The 16,360-nt window shown below is 37.9% G+C and overlaps 1 protein-coding gene across 6 annotated transcripts in view; it reads left to right on the forward strand.

The window, feature by feature from the left end:
• Positions 1 to 16,360, forward strand: part of LOC123309533 — a 155,035-nt gene that overhangs the window by 132,522 nt on the left and 6,153 nt on the right. For 5 of the 6 annotated variants that reach the window (XM_044892699.1, XM_044892717.1, XM_044892712.1 and 2 more), the window contains 8 exons: positions 855 to 955; positions 1,014 to 1,145; positions 2,723 to 2,893; positions 3,082 to 3,337; positions 7,757 to 8,009; positions 9,963 to 10,246; positions 10,308 to 10,553; positions 15,967 to 16,268. In XM_044892699.1, coding sequence (XP_044748634.1) covers positions 855 to 955; positions 1,014 to 1,145; positions 2,723 to 2,893; positions 3,082 to 3,337; positions 7,757 to 8,009; positions 9,963 to 10,246; positions 10,308 to 10,553; positions 15,967 to 16,268 — 1,745 coding nt within the window. The remainder of the gene's footprint in view (positions 1 to 854; positions 956 to 1,013; positions 1,146 to 2,722; positions 2,894 to 3,081; positions 3,338 to 7,756; positions 8,010 to 9,962; positions 10,247 to 10,307; positions 10,554 to 15,966; positions 16,269 to 16,360) is intronic. The other variant, XM_044892704.1, reaches the window with a different exon arrangement.

Genomic DNA, 16,360 nt, shown 5'->3' on the forward strand with positions numbered 1-16,360 from the left:
AATATTTGTTTGGCCGAATTGGAAAAATGTAGGGAATTAATGAACACGAAGGTAAGAGTAGGGGTGAGTTCGCAGTGCGCTGTAATATTTGTTCTCTGTTTGAACTTTCGAATTTCCAAACCCACCACAAAAGAATACATTTCGGTACAGGCAGCGTATTTGATACCCCCAAAACTCGGATAAATTTGGAATTTTCTTCATGCGAAATATGGCTTCAACTCCAGGACTGCCACTTTATAGGCCTCAAGACTTTTCAAACTTATTAGTGGAAAAGGTTTTTCATTATGGAGTCGAAGCTGGTGGTGAAAACTTCTTGACTCGAGAACTGTCAGGGTAGTCTGTTTACAAAGAACGCTGATACATATTCTCCATTTTGATTCCTCTGTATCTATCGATTTTACAAGAAACTCATTTCTTGTACGTGTATCATTTTTTGTTGCCCATTAAATGCCTTAAAGGGCTATTGCAACTCATTTCTTGTTGTGTAGTATCAATTGTTGATTGATTGTGTTTGGAAGCCTTCCAAATTGAGCAATGGATGTGTCGATTAAGAAGATCAAGAGCTGTAACTGTTGCACAAGATAAGCTAATAAGGTTAACTACACTACTAAATTCGTTCCAGCAGTCCAAATTGATAGCTAATCTACGCCTGTGACTCGTTCATTGAGCAAAATTAAAAACTGAACCGTTATGTCAGTATGATACTATTTTTCAAGATTTATCTACCCGAAATACTTCACTTTGTGTATCGTTTATTATTGATGAATTCTGAAACCTCACGCTCATGCATCTCTCGACACTTATATCTAATCAGGAAGATGCAGAACACGTTTTGATCAAACCTCTATTTTCAGCACTTATCGAAGAAGGATATCATAGCACAAACCCCTACCATAACTCTATACATGCCACGGATATTACCCAAGCCATGCACTGTTTTCTACAGGAGGAAAAGGTATATATCCATTATCAATTTGATTCGAAAATTCCTATCGATTTTTTTCTTTTTTCAGATACGTCGGCACATTACGCCTTTAGAAATAATGGCCGCTCTGATTGGTGCAGTAGCTCATGACCTTGACCATCCGGGTGTCAACCAACATTTTCTCATATCTACTTCTAATCATCTCGCAATTTTGTATCAAGTAAGTTACAGAGGTAGACAGTAATGTAGGTTTACTTTCTTATGATTCATTTCAAGGAAGTGGTGGTTATGTGTGATATCCACCAAAAAAATTAATCAATGGGGATGTTTATAAATGACTGTATAACATCTCAGTGATTTATTTCTCGTTTTTATCCAATTTTAGGAAAAAAAATCGTTGCCATTAAATTTTGGTATCCGAAATAACGACAATGAGTAAACCCACTGCTCATAGTATGTGGCATTGCTAATGTAAAAAAAAATTAATATCCTTCAGTTGTTCAGCAGTGTATAGTTATTTTTAAACCTTGTAAAATCTAAGCGCATTATACAGCTATACGCTGAATTTTAGTAGGAAATTGGATTTTATCTAGCATTACAGCCCACTGGCGCATATGAAAGTGCCTCTTTGATGAGTGTGGGATATTCCTTTAACCTGAAATTGAAATATTGAGTGGATGCATAGAAAATTTCGTTGAAAGCAAGCATCAAAGTATTTTTCCCGCTAAACAAACTTTGAAAATTCTGAAGAGGTCAATATAAATTTCAGGAAATTACTTTCAACGTTCGGTCTATAGAAGTCGTATGTAATTGAACTTTGGTTTCAACGGTACTAAATTATCGATGGAAAATGGAAAACCCACGCATATTTGAACAAGAACAAATTTCATTCAGAAAGCTAATACTGGGCCGAAGCCAGAAAGGAATAAGTTCAAAGTGTCGTCTAGCTATGGACGAGGAATATCTACAAACTTTTCTAGCAACAAAAACTCAAATCGTCCGCATTTCTAGATCTAGGGTGTAAATGGATAGTTGGGAATAAATTCAATGGGTGATTCCTTGTCAAAAAATAGTGTGGGTTTCATTTACATTTTTTCAATAAAAAATAAATAAAATGCTTAAATACTGAAATTTTTTTCTGAAATTGGGCTGATATTCTATGGAAATGAGAAGACAATTAAAAAAATTGTGGTGGTGTTTCTCTACAGTTGCAAGGGCTAGAAAAAACCATCACTAAAATTTGTTCGGCAAGAAAGAAAAGAATTTTGAACAAATAATCACCAAAATTTTTTGCAATTGCCTTCTCCCTTCCATAGAATGTCTGCAGAATCGCCTTTCTGTCAGGTTTTTGGTTTGTAGGTTCAAGTTCACTCTTCAGGTGCCATCTTTAGGGAGCTGTTTCTAAGCAGCGGCTGCTCAAAAAAAATTATATGAAAGACCCACACTATTTTTTTATAAGGAATCACCCTTCGAATTTTTTCGCAACTATTCATTTGCAACCTGTATATGAAAGATCGACGATTACAGTTATAATTGTTGAACACTCATTATACCTGAAAATTTTGAGGAGGTACACATGAAATTCAAATATCCAACTCTTCAAGTTTCTCGATTACCCTAAGTTTCTCTTACTTTTACATTTAAGAAGTCAATGTTTTTTATCTTATATGTATATGAACACTGAGTTCATTTGAAATACGTGATTCAACACATAACATTTCATTTTCTATACTTCTATATTTCTTATCTAGATTTGGATCTACCTCTACGCATAGTTCATTAAATTTTGTATTTCAGAATAAGTCGGTGTTAGAAAACCATCATTGGAGATCAGCAGTTGGTTGTTTATTAGAAAGCGGTGTAGCAGAACAGCTGAAACCATACAGGGACGAATTAGAATTACTCATTCGGGATCTTATTCTTGCCACAGATATAAATAGACAACAGGAGTTCATTACTAGATTTAAAGTGAGTACAACAAAATTAACAAATAACCAAACATCTGCATCTCACAACAATTTATCTGCACATGAACTTACTTCTACACTTGTTGCACTATCAGCTCCGTCTCTTTATCGGTGATTACTTCTTCCAATCACTAAGTATATATCTCTGATTTATAAATTTCAAACAGAATCGAATTTCGAACTTTGCAGAAATATCTAGACGAAGACAGTTTAGACCTGACGAGGCCGGAAGACCGAAGTTTCATCCTTCAGATCGCTCTCAAGTGCGCTGATATTTCGAATCCCACAAGGCCGTGGGACATTTCGCAAAAATGGAGCATGAAGGTATGCGACGAATTCTTCAGACAGGGAGAGTACGAGAGAAAGCTCAATCTTCCAGTGACTTCCATTTGCGATCAGCAATCGACCTCAGTTGCCAAAATCCAAGTTGGTACGTTGCAAATACGTATGTATAACATTTTATGATTTCTAATAAGTAGTTGGCTTTGCTCACTTTTGACACGAATACCAAGATATGTCGACTGAACTGCTTCTATAGATAGGCTATAGAAAAGTAGCGACAGTATTGGGGTGGTGCTAAAATATGGGAAAAATTCCTGAAATTAAGGATTTATTTGGAGTACAGATTAGATCGTTCCGTTTTTGAAAAAATGGCATCACATAGTTTAGACAGCAGTTTGTGGCCATGGCCTCCCCTTTGAATCGTTAAAGAATATTTTTTTTGAATAACAACAAATGATTTTATTTTCCTTTTCAAATAAGAATAAGTTTCAAAGTAGTTTTCTTTCATACATATAGCTTATATTACAATTATAAAGATTATAAAGATATTTCGACTATAAAAAAGGGACTGAACTAATTTGTGCTCCCAATATAATATCTTCATCTGCTGAAATGTAATACAATTGAAGGCAAAACTCGGTATATGTAGTAATGGGACTCGTATTTTTGCACCATCCTGAAAAATATCACAGCAAATATCTGTAGGAAATACGCATGCTAAGAAACTAAAAGTACCTACATACTTGAAATATTCTCAAGAAAACATAAATGAATGAGTATGCATTTTGACCCGTCAAAACACTGTTGTCACAAGGAAATGGTGAAGCATCTTGGATCGCTTGAGTTATAGCGGAATGCATTATTTCATCTTGAAAAAATAAAAGATACCCGGAAAAATTCGAAGCCCAGAACTTTTTATTTTGAGAAATTCGCGTTGACGAATTTGAGATTCAATGTTTTGGTCTTCCACTAACCATCATCTAGTCGTCCTAATACACACAGACTCACCGAAATACCCGCGCAAGTACAATAACATATAGGGTGGGCCATCCATAAGTTTAAACCCCGAATTTTGAGCTTTGGGGTGGAATTACGAAAAAATGCTCAGACAGGTCAAATTTTGTTGAAAGGAGGACAAATAAGGGTGTTCAAATGAATTTGATATCACTACCCCTCTAGCCGCAACCCTTAACAGCTCTCATTTTTTAATAAGGAAAAGGGGTCGAGCGGCACCTTGTTGGAAAGGCAATTCAATTACCTTTTTGATTTTTTTTAATCGCTTTATTATTATACAGAGTGACTCAGTATTCCATCAATAACTTTCACATGCCGAATTTTGATCTTTGAGATAGAAAAAACGCTCGGACGGGTCGAAAAATGAATTCGATATCACTACCCCTCTAGCCGCTACCACTTAGAGAAATTTATTTTTGAATAGAGATAAACGGTCGTAAATCGTGCGCTTTCGTTTAAATTGAAATAATTGCTGTTAGGGTAGCGGCTAGAGGGGTAGTGATATCGAATTCATTTTTCGACCCGTCCGAGCGTTTTTTCTATCTCAAAGATCAAAATTCGGCATGTGAAAGTTATTGATGGAATACTGAGTCACTCTGTATAATAATAAAGCGATTAAAAAAAATCAAAAAGGTAATTGAATTGCCTTTCCAACAAGGTGCCGCTCGACCCCTTTTCCTTATTCAAAAATGAGAGCTGTTAAGGGTTGCGGCTAGAGGGGTAGTGATATCAAATTCATTTGAACACCCTTATTTGTCCCCCTTTCAACAAAATTTGACCTGTCTGAGCATTTTTTCGTTATTCCATCCCAAAGCTCAAAATTCGGGGTGGAAAGTTATGGATGGCCCACCCTGTATAGGTGACATATGTTCGGTTTCTAAGCTCGATCAATAACCATTTAGTTTGATTACTTTAACGAATGGATAAATTGCTAATTTTTTGTGAGTTTTCTGGGGTCACTAACAATGCTTCGAAAACTGTAAATCAGATAACTGGTGAATTTCACTTGAACTTCAACTAGATAATTCTCCTAAAAAAATTCATCACTACTAAAGAACGTCAAATAGTACGTCATCGTCGACGGGTTAGCTTAATCCAAGCTTATCGGTAGTTTTTCTTTCGAAGAAACTGAAAATACGAGATATCCGTCCATTAAGTTTATCTAATAGATAACTCCCGATAAATGAAACTCACTAACCGGGCACTAGACTACCTCAAGAATTTCGCTAAGTTTGTGGCAGCCTTGAATTAAAATCCACATCCATGTTGAGAAAAACTGATTTTGTCTTCTGATAACGTCGGTTTTCAAAACTGACAGTTAATCTTGTATAGGAGAAAGAGTTTTCCTGATACAATATTATTTATGTCATTTCGATTTTAGAATTTGAAAAAAATACTATGTTAAGAATACATATTATTTTTGGAAATTCGTTGTTAAGTGTTGGAAGCATCAACTAACCAAAAATCTGTGCTTAAAAACCGACTTATTCGTTGAAATTCACTTCGAAGAATTTTGTTTGTTGTAAACACAAGCACTTTCCACATCGTTGTTGCATTGGCTCGATTGGAATTTTAAATTTCGAATCCCAATACAGACAAAACTTCATCTTCCATCTTTATTTGTAGCTGGCACAGTTACAATTAGAAGAATGAAGTTTTTTCTCTGCTGTGGGTAAAATTGGTGATAACTGAATTACAACTTTTATATTCAAGAAATTAGGAAAATGAATGGCGTTAATCAACTGCATTCCTCCTGCGTTCTTCTTTTGTTTTTCAGTTATGAGTCAAAAGTGACATTTCACAACTTTCATCATTATCTTCGTTTCTGTTTGTACTTGAAATGAAAACATTTCAGGAGCACTTTCAGGTTTCAGGTTCAATTTAGTGTCATATTTCTTCTACACTGTTCACCTCTCTATTTCCAGAATTTGTTTCTCGCTTTCTTTCACTTGAGATGTGTGTTCGGCTTTTCCGAACATATCTTTTTTTTCTTCACTCTTTTAAACTTCTCAGTTGGCAAGAGTCAACGAGTCGAAAAATCTTTTGTTTTTTTCGGGAAACGCCTAATAATGTCGTCAAGTGCATTTCCCCATCTTGTTTTGTTTTGAGTTATGAACCGAAAAATGTCATTTGGACAATTTAATCTTCGGTAAATTGGTCGTTATCTACATTTTTGTTTGCATTGTGAACTTGAAATAAAAATATTATACGGATACTATTTTTATAGCAATTCAGTGGAAACCCTGTGGAAAAAATCGTTATAAGCTAGTGAGTTTCTATCAAAAAAGTGTCTATAATGTTTTTATTTCAAGTCCATAGCAAAAACATGAACGGAAATATAAATTATTATTCCATTATTCCAAATGTTCATTTCGACTAATATCTCGAAAACGAAAGAAGATGAAGGAGTGCTTGTGGCGGCATAATGCATTCCTTGAATAAATATTTGAGAACTTACTTATAGCTCAGGAACCTTGCACCAATTTTACCCACTCCACCCTGTATAATACCCCCAAACCGGCTAAACTTCACTAATATAACGGTGAACTTGAGATTCAGAAGAGCATTCTACAAGTTATAAAAATCTGCTATCCTATTTTAACCCTACACTGCCTACACAATTATAAAACAGAGAATTAAGCTAATTTCACTGATCTACATCAGTACACAAATAACTTGCATGTTCCGAATGTAAATTTCCCTATTTTTAAATTATTATGCATTTTTTCAAAAGCCAATTGCTTATTGAAATCTCCTAGTGATTGGAGTATGCACAGTAGAACAATATCGTATTGCTTCCATACTCAAATCACTCTCCTGGCATATGTAATTGTGTGAGTCACGAATAAAATTTTCACCTTAGTAATTAATTTTGAATAATCGCGAAGAGGAAAAAGGTTATATGAAAGCGAAAAAAATGTAATTCAAAGACCCTGTATAATAATAGTGGGAGACACGTTCTGCTATACCTGGTGTTTTCACAAAAATTATTTCCTCCATCAATAGTTTGATGTTTGATAATATCACTTCGCAAGAGCAATTTCACAAGCACTTTCAGTTTTAAAATACTAACCCAATCAATTTTTTCTTCACTAACCTTCCACGATGCACAAACACTATTTCTCCACTTGAGATCTGCGCTCTCTGGGATTCTCTTAAGCATATAATTCTTATATTTTTCTACTCAGCCGAACTTCTCAGTTGGCTATGTCCCTATGTCTGTGTTAAGGCTGACCCAAAATTTGCTACTGCCCAATCCTGCGAGACGAATAAAGCAATAAAATGGGTTGGCTGCTAGCGGTTGTGCGTATCCCATTCTTTAAATACAATCTAGAATATCCAAAATCTATAAAATATATCATTCGCCTGCACCTGTATCGAGGGTTTTCCTTGAGGAATGTGGAATTTCCAGCCTACTCTACCTCTATATGAACTTTGTTGATTCACATGAAAATTTTACTTGAGGCTAAGCAATTACTATGACACCCAAATCATCTCTGTGTGATACCCTTATAAAGCATGTGCGCCACAACTGAAAACCGCGATCATTTGTAAAACAACCTTTCAGGTTTCTTCAAGTTTGTTGCCGCACCCCTTTTCGCCGAATGGCACCGTTTCTTACAGAGCAGCCTGTCGACCAGGATGATGAATTTGCTCGAGTCCAATCGCAAGCGTTGGGAGAATCAGGAGAAGGTCGAGCAGGCCGAGGAGACGCAGACAGAGCTGTCGGACGCTGAACCTGAGATCAGCGAAGATGAGGAGGCTACCAAACATTCGTCGGAAATAACGAGCATCATGGATTTCATTCCTATACCGACCAGGTAAGGGACTGCTCACGAGTACACGAAAGAAGTAAAAGCCATCTCGGGCTAGATTTTACAAGGTCATTCTACAGGAAATTTGCAAAAAAAAGTCTATAGAGTATAGTCCCATTACCGCCCGTTGGGAAGTTATATTTTGTAACGATATAATGATAACGCCTCAACTGAAGGCAATGAAGCAATAATATTACGCTGATATGAATATCAACAAGTATTACGATCGGAATAGAACTAGCGTAATGGTCAAGAGATCGAAAGGGAGAACGTTCCACAGAAGAAGAGTTGATGCTGACCATGGTTTCAGTCTCATTTTACCTCGTCAGAGCAACACAAGTCCTTCTCCGATCCAAGCGTTTTCCATCGGAGAAGGAGTTGTATTGCTCTTACGAGGTCAAATGAGACCAAAACCATGGTCAGCATCTACTCTTCTTCTGTGGAACGTTCTCCCTTTCGTTGTCTTGACGATGACAAATTGGCTTTGGTTGATATTCATATCAGCGGTAGGTATGCATCTGATTTAATTCTTTTTATACAGGGTGTATTTGAAGGTTAGGCTTTTTTTCAACAGAAGGTAGAACTGGTCAAAATGAAGCGTTTCACCAAAAATCACCTATACATAACTTTCAAAATGACAAAGTTAAAAAAAAATGAAAATGATTACTGAAATAGATCTTTATACGACCCTAGACCGTTTGTTAGCTGAATTATCGCAAAGCAGTGAGAAAAAACTCATCTCCTGATTCGACCATGTGGTTTCCTTTATGATATTGGCTCGTTCGATTTACGTGGTAATGAAAAATGCAAACTTAGGATTGCCGAATTGTTCTCATTATTTTTTAGTAAATTACACGATTTCACGAAATGGCTCATTTTGATACCAAGTGACAGAAGAAATTTAGGACACAAGTGTATAAAATAAAATAATACTTCAAAATCTCACCAATCAAATTCGTCTGAATAATTCACGAATTTTTTCACAATGGACATCACAATCTTCTTGTTCGAACATTCCAACAATCGTCGTAAAAATGGGATGAAATGGGGAAACATATAGCACTTTTTCAACATAACTAACATAAGCACATTGTCCAGCCTTATGTTTATGTTTTGTTTCTTTTTTGCGATGCCGGAGTCCCGTACGTGAAATTCAATAAAATTTTGTCGAACTTCTATGGGTTGTATCTCAGCCATCTCGGATTTTTTATTATAGACAATTTTTATTTAAACGACTTATTTTGATGAGTTCTACCCTCTGTCAAAAAAAAGCCTCACCTTTGAAAACACTCTGAATTTTGTAACGTTTCACTATTTTCTCACTGAAAACAGTGAGGCATATCTTGAAAACTATAAACTGATCGGAAATCTTCCCTATGGTGTAAAACTAATTTTAATTAAGAAGATAGTTTTCAAGTTATGCTGTTGTTAGTAAAAAAATTGTGAAACGCTACAAAATGTAACTTTAAAACGTAGGATAATTTGATCATACTATTTAGGAATTTTTTTGTTGCGAATTGCCTGTACAATAACTCTGTAAAATTTGGCCAGAGAAAAAATGGGTGAAGTCAAGAAGATAATCGTCACACTTATACTGGTGCGCATTTGCGTAGCTATCATAAAATAACTAGATTAACTAGTGAAATTTAGTCTACTTCCAATGAGGTAGTCATTAGATGAAAATAACGTTTTCTCCCAAAAGTCGAAGGTATTTCAAGTTATCTTCTTCCTAACTTCACCCATTGTCTATGCTACGCGAGTGCTAACCAACTGAGTTGGTACTGTCAGTGAATATGACGTTGCCACCTTCTACGTCATCACCCTTGCAATCGGCTTTAAACTTAAATGCGATATCTTCTTAATCGAAGTTAAAAAATTAGTCCTGCGAAGCGAGCGAAAATTGATCTGTTCGATCATTCTTCCATATTTACTTCACTTATCACGAAGTTCGCTTTCCAGGGACAACAGAAGACAATCATTAGCCGTACCCACATTAGACGGTACCCTTGGCGTCCGGAGACATTCTGTGCCAGTAAACTTGGAACCAGCACTGCCGCGCACAATATACCGCAGAGAAAGTCTTCCTGTAGCTCGCAACGCCTCTTCTTCGTCTGGCCGTAACGCGATCAGCCCAATCCGTAGCGATTCCAGAGCATCCAAAACTTCGAGCGGGCTGAGGGAAGAAGACGAACTCTTCAGATTTGGATCGCAGTCTTCCTTCTCTAGTCCTAGGCTGTCTTCAGGTAAATCTTCCATCGATTCGTCGTACTGTGAGTTGAGGTTCAGTCTGTGATTATTATTTAGGTGGAGACGATGATCCAGAGAGGCCTCTGAGCGCAGAGAATCTCCTACCGGAACCCAGTATAGCATCCATGTCTAGCAGTTCAGCTTTGGGGAAACTTTCATCGGTGTTGCAGGGTAATGCGGTCGCACCTATATCGAAGTGCCTGACAAGGCAGCAAACATTCCCACCGCCTCAGCCTTACAGCAGAATGCGATATATGTCGGCCACTGTTGAGATGACCACCTGTCCTGAGACGGTACATGAAGGTGAGTATCTCAACTAAAAGAACTTGGTCAAATTCAAAACCACCCATCCAGGTACTGAACACACCCTCGCTGTTTGGATCCCCTAAGGAAAAATTCATTTTCTCATTATTATTTTAAATCATAGAGATACGATCAAGTTGATTATCTAGCGAATGTTTTTTGGAATTTTTTTTTGTGATTCGATACCCACGAAATCTTGTAGAGGGTGGGCAAAATTGGTGATACCTGAACTACAACTTTTTACCCAACGAGGTAAAGGAAAATGAATGTGCCATTCATGTCGTCTTTTTTCGAGAAACTAATGATGCGATCAACTGCATTCCTCTATCTTCTTTTGTTTTTGAGCTATAGGCCAAAATTTAAATTTGGGCGATTTCAACTTTGTTCATTATCTCCGATTCTGTTTAAACTAGGATGTTGAAATGAAAACATTTTACAGACACTTTTTTGATAGCAATCCAGTAGCTTACTATAATTTTTTCCAACAGGTATATTTGCTGAGCTATAACATAAAGATGTGTTTTTTCTTATGGAAACAGTAGTTTAAAATGATTCAGAAAGAATCGCCATTTTTTTTACCGTTTCAGAAATATATCATACATCGTCCTCAGTCTTTTTAAGTCATTTTAAACTACTATTTTCACAAGAAAAAACACATATTTATGTTAAAGCTCAGCAAATATACCTGTTGGAAAAAACCATAGTACGCCACTGGATTGCTATCAAAAAAGTGTCGCATAATGTTTTCATTTCAACATCCTAGCAAACAGAAACGCAGATAATGACCAAAGTTGAAATTTTTATTTTGGCCTATAACTCGAAAACAAAACAAAAGATAGAGTAATGCAGTTGATGGCATTTTTAGTTTCTCGAAAAAAGACGACCGTAATGTGCCATGCATTTTCCTCTATCTCGTTGGGTTGAAAAAGTTGTATTTCAGGTATCACCAATTTTGCCCACCCTGTACAGTTTGGTTCATCGAATTTTATAAACATATTAAACTCAGCCGGGCACCGGCATTGGCGTATGTGGACCTAAATTGAGGATCTCTAACGGCCGTTTTCAATAAACCTATCTTTCCATCGTTTCACTTACTGAAGATTAGTAACCATTGGTAACCATTCTAAAATATATCTACAGATAGATCACAGAAACGGAATCACATGCATTTTCTATCTTCAGTAACTGAAACAATGGATAGATAGAATTGAAAACGGCCGTAAAGCCCTGGGAAGCGAACCCTTTATTTTACAGACCGAGACACTGGCTGTTTACGTATGTATGCGCTCAGGAGTGTCTTAAAATGAATCTCAAAGGGGCGCATATCCATATCACCACGGACAGCCAGGCCACGCTGAGGTCCCTGGAATCACACTGCCAGGCCATGGATCTCTGCTGACATGGGAGTGCCGTAATACCGTAAAGCAACTGGCCAGAGGCAATGAAGTGACTCTACTATGGGTACCAGGGCATTGTGGTGTTGAAGGAAATGAAAAAGCCGATGAACTTGCAAAAAGAGCATCAAGGTTAACATCTGCTGGACCTGAGCCTTTCTGTGGGCTTGGGAAATACCAATATGAGGCAGGGGTCCAACAATGGGAGTGGAACTACAGAATAACCCTCTGGTGAAACTCTCCTGGACTTACAAAGTCAAAGAAATTCTTGATGATTTCACCGACCTACACCAAAAAACTGCTAAAGCTGTCACAAGCTGAGCTTCGGGTGTTGGTGGGACTGCTGACGGGGCACTGTCGGTACAAATATCATTTGTACCGACAGTGTATGGTAGAGTTAGAAGATGAGATTTGTAGGCTCTGTGGATCAGAAGCAGAAACAGCTGTAGTATGCTTGTGTCCAGAGCTGGCTGACCTAAGAACCATTCATATGGGGAAACCGGTCCTGGATACTCACGAGGTAACGGCCAAGGTCCCTAAGATGTTGTCGGTTTTATCAACACCTTGGGATTCACCGACCTACACCAAAAAACTGCTAAAGCTGTCTCAAGCTGAGCATCGGGTGGTGGTGGGACTGCTGACGGAGCACTGTCGCTACAAATATCATTTGTACCGACAGTGTATGGTAGAGTTAGAAGATGAGATTTGTAGGCTCTGTGGATCAGAAGCAGAAACAGCTGTAGTATGCTTGTGTCGAGAGCTGGCTGACCTAAGAATCATTCATATGGGGAAACCGGTCCTGGATACTCACGAGGTAACGGCCAAGGTCCCTAAGATGTTGTCGGTTTTATCAACACCTTGGGATTCACCGACCTACACAAAAAAACTGCTAAAGCTGTCACAAGCTGAGCTTCGGGTGGTGGTGGGACTGCTGACGGAGCACTGTCGCTACAAATATCATTTGTACCGACAGTGTATGGCAGAGTTAGAAGATGAGATTTGTAGGCTCTGTGGATCAGAAGCAGAAACAGAGCTGGCTGGCCTAAGAACCATTCATATGGGGAAACCGGTCCTGGATACTCAGGAGGTAACGGCCAAGGTCCCTAAGATGTTGTCGGTTTTATCAACACCTTGGGTTCCTATGAATGAGTAGGGTAGAGAACAAAAGATCTACATCGCAGTTCCCGAAAGGCTAATCGAACCACAACGACCCCGGTTCAAATAATAATAATGATAAACTCAGCTGGGATGGAATTCCTCGAAAAAAAGCCGCAATTATTACGTTTGCTTTGTGTGTGCAGATGCTCATGAAACTGAATTCTTCATCGTTTCCGACCTAATCGATTGGGGCCTTTGTCGTGTCTGTGTGAAGGAAATTCACATTTAGAATTTATTTCATTGGCGTTTTCTATTTTTGAGCGGAACTTCGCGGAAATTCTATCCACCAGCAATGCTTAGGAATCTGTTCATGAATATTTACTGACGTTAAAGTATATCAAAGTTCCTCGGAATTAAGTTTCGAGTACCAGATCAACTTCTTCCACTTTCTGGAAAATCGAACTTCCTCACAGTATCCAATATAAAGTTGGAAATTGCAGGAAATTATAAATGTTTTAAGTAAACCGAAACTGCATCCGAGTTGGAGAAAGCCCTTTCAGTGTTTCTAATCAGTAGAAGTTAAGTTTCTTATGTGATCAAAATGAAGAATGAACACAAGAGTTGTTGAAGTTATTTCAGGTTTTTATTTCTTAATTTTCGACCTCTTGCAGAACAACTCGGTAAAATAAAATTCGCAAGAATTATGCTCGAAATTAATAAAGTGGCGGATAATTCAAATTTGCTCTCGGTGGGATAATTGTTTAGATATACGATACCATATTCAGGTGGGTGGAGGTAAAGTAAGGTGTATTATATACTTTGTTATACACATTTATTTTAAACTGCTCCACAAGAGTTAGGGATATCGTATTCAATCGTTTTTAAAAGTATGTAATCTTCGAGAAAATCGCTGTAAAATCATTTAAAACACAATAACAACTTGAATCGATCCAATAAAAATCAGTATGAGACATTTCGTCAATCTGGTCGCCTTTTTTCTGAAGTTTGGTTCTTTGCATATGCTTCATGAATGTTCTCATTTTGAAATGAAGTTAGCTTATCAACGGCTGCGATTTGAAACGAGTTTTCTGAAAATGCCAAGACGTAAATTAACAAACGCTGAGGCTAATCGGGCTATCGGAATGCTACAGGCTGGCCTAACTCAGGTTGTTATAGCGGAAAGGCTCCAAGTCAGCCAAAGTGTGATATCTTGACTTTGGAATAGGTGCAGGGAGATAGTTTCCTTTTGGAAAGACCAAGGCTTGGTGGGCGACGAAAAACAACACGTGCTCAGGATCGTTTCATCACCGTTTCGGCGAGAAGAAATCCTACATATACGTGTAGAATGCTACGGAACACTCTTAAGAATGCAGATGGGGTCCAAGTTTCCATCGAAACCATCAGACGACGTTTGAGAGATGTGAATCTAGGTTCTAGACGTCCATTAAGAGGAGTTCCATTAACACGTGACCATAAGCGTCAAAGACTGGAATGGGCAAGGCAACATATCAATTGGAACGACCAATGGCGTAGTGTCCTTTTCACTGATGAATCCAGATATGGACAATTTTCAGATTCTCGAAGAATAAGGGTATGGACAATCCCACGCATACCCCGTAATCGTCGCTATGTCCAAGAAGTCCATCCATTCCGAGGGGGTAGTTTTATGGTATGGGCCGGGATATCTTTCAACGGGCGCACAGATCTACACATTTGTCCTGGGAATATGACCGCCTTACACTATGGGGAGGATGTCATTGACAATGTTGTGCCAAATTTTCACGCTGCTATTGGTGAAACTTTTCAATTTCTAGACGATAACGCTAGACTGCACCGTGCAGCCATAGTTGAGAATGCGCGCGAGGAGCTTGCTATTCCACATTTATCAATACCTCCGCACTCACCAGATTTGAATTGCATAGAATATGCATGGGATATGCTCCAAAGAAGATTAGATAAACATCAACCTACCCCAGAATCCTTAAATGATCTGAGGGAGCTTCTGCCCCGTTTATGGAACCAAATTCCTCAACAAATGTTCAACAACCTCGTGTGTAGTATGCAAAGAAGATGTCAAGATGTTATTGATGCCCGTGGAGGCCATACATTGTATTGATAGTCTTAAAATACTTGAATTCTCTGGGAATAAAATTTTACTCGATTTTTCTTAACCACCCTGTATACGCTGCAGACCTACAGGCTAAAATTAATTTGCAACTTGAAATCATATTAATTTGAATTTTCATAACAAAAATCTTATTTTAACTATATTTTTTTGCAATTTAAGTCAATATCCCTAACTCATGTGGAGCAGTTTATTATACTCATATAACCAAGTACTTTAGTTTACCTTCACTAACGTGAAGATACTTTCGTCATAGCGAAACATGGGTAAGGCCTTGTTTATTTTGGCCTTATTCCCTAATCCCTTACGGTTGTTGGCCAGTCCAAAAATATTTATTATTTTAAAAGGCTAGTTTATACTTTTCTTCAACTTCAACTTCCATACGCGAGTTAGGGACCAGCATATACTATACTTAAAATCTAAAATTTTTATATTTTTCGACTCACTAAAAACCGTCTAAGGGATCGGGGAATAAGTTAACAGCATAAACCAAGCCTAAGGCTAGCGAAAATTAGGTAGTTTTCAGTTGGATTTTCATCAAGTATCTGCCACCCTAATTCAATTTTGAAATATTCGTACACCTATTTAACGGCAGGCTTAACAAAACTTCGATTGCCAGGGGGAATCAACTGTAATATCCTCTGATTGAGGTTGATTTGAAAATCGATATGGCACTAATTTATGGACGGACATTAATCAGTCACAGTTTGATTCCTTCCTCATTTGCAAACCGATTAAAATCGAAATGTTTCCCTTCGTGTGAAACGTTGAAATTTAACGTATGTCAATTTTACAGGGGATAGCAACTCATCTCATGAAAACATATCATCTGGACTTCCACCGCAGTATCCAATACCGTCGATAGCTGTGCTGAGTCCGAATAACGGCAGGCCCCCGGATCTGATCGTACCCGAACCACCTCAGCAACAACAACAGCAGCAGCAACAGAAAGCACAAACAGCTATGCCAAAATCAATACTCGTGAGTAGAGAGACTGAAAGCAGTGACAAGGAAAAGGCTTGTAAGGCCTTGAAGTTGTTCGAGGCTGGGCAGAGGTACGAGAAGGAAAACGTGGACCCCAGAAAGCCGCCTACAGGGGTAGGTCAAAGAACTTCATATAATCCATGAAATTCATTTGGTTTCATATATCGAAAACGTGCCATTGAAAGGCAAAAAAGGCATTCTTCTTA

The sequence above is a fragment of the Coccinella septempunctata genome, chromosome 1, assembly GCF_907165205.1.
Source record: "Coccinella septempunctata chromosome 1, icCocSept1.1, whole genome shotgun sequence".
Taxonomy (NCBI): Eukaryota; Metazoa; Arthropoda; class Insecta; order Coleoptera; family Coccinellidae; genus Coccinella; species Coccinella septempunctata.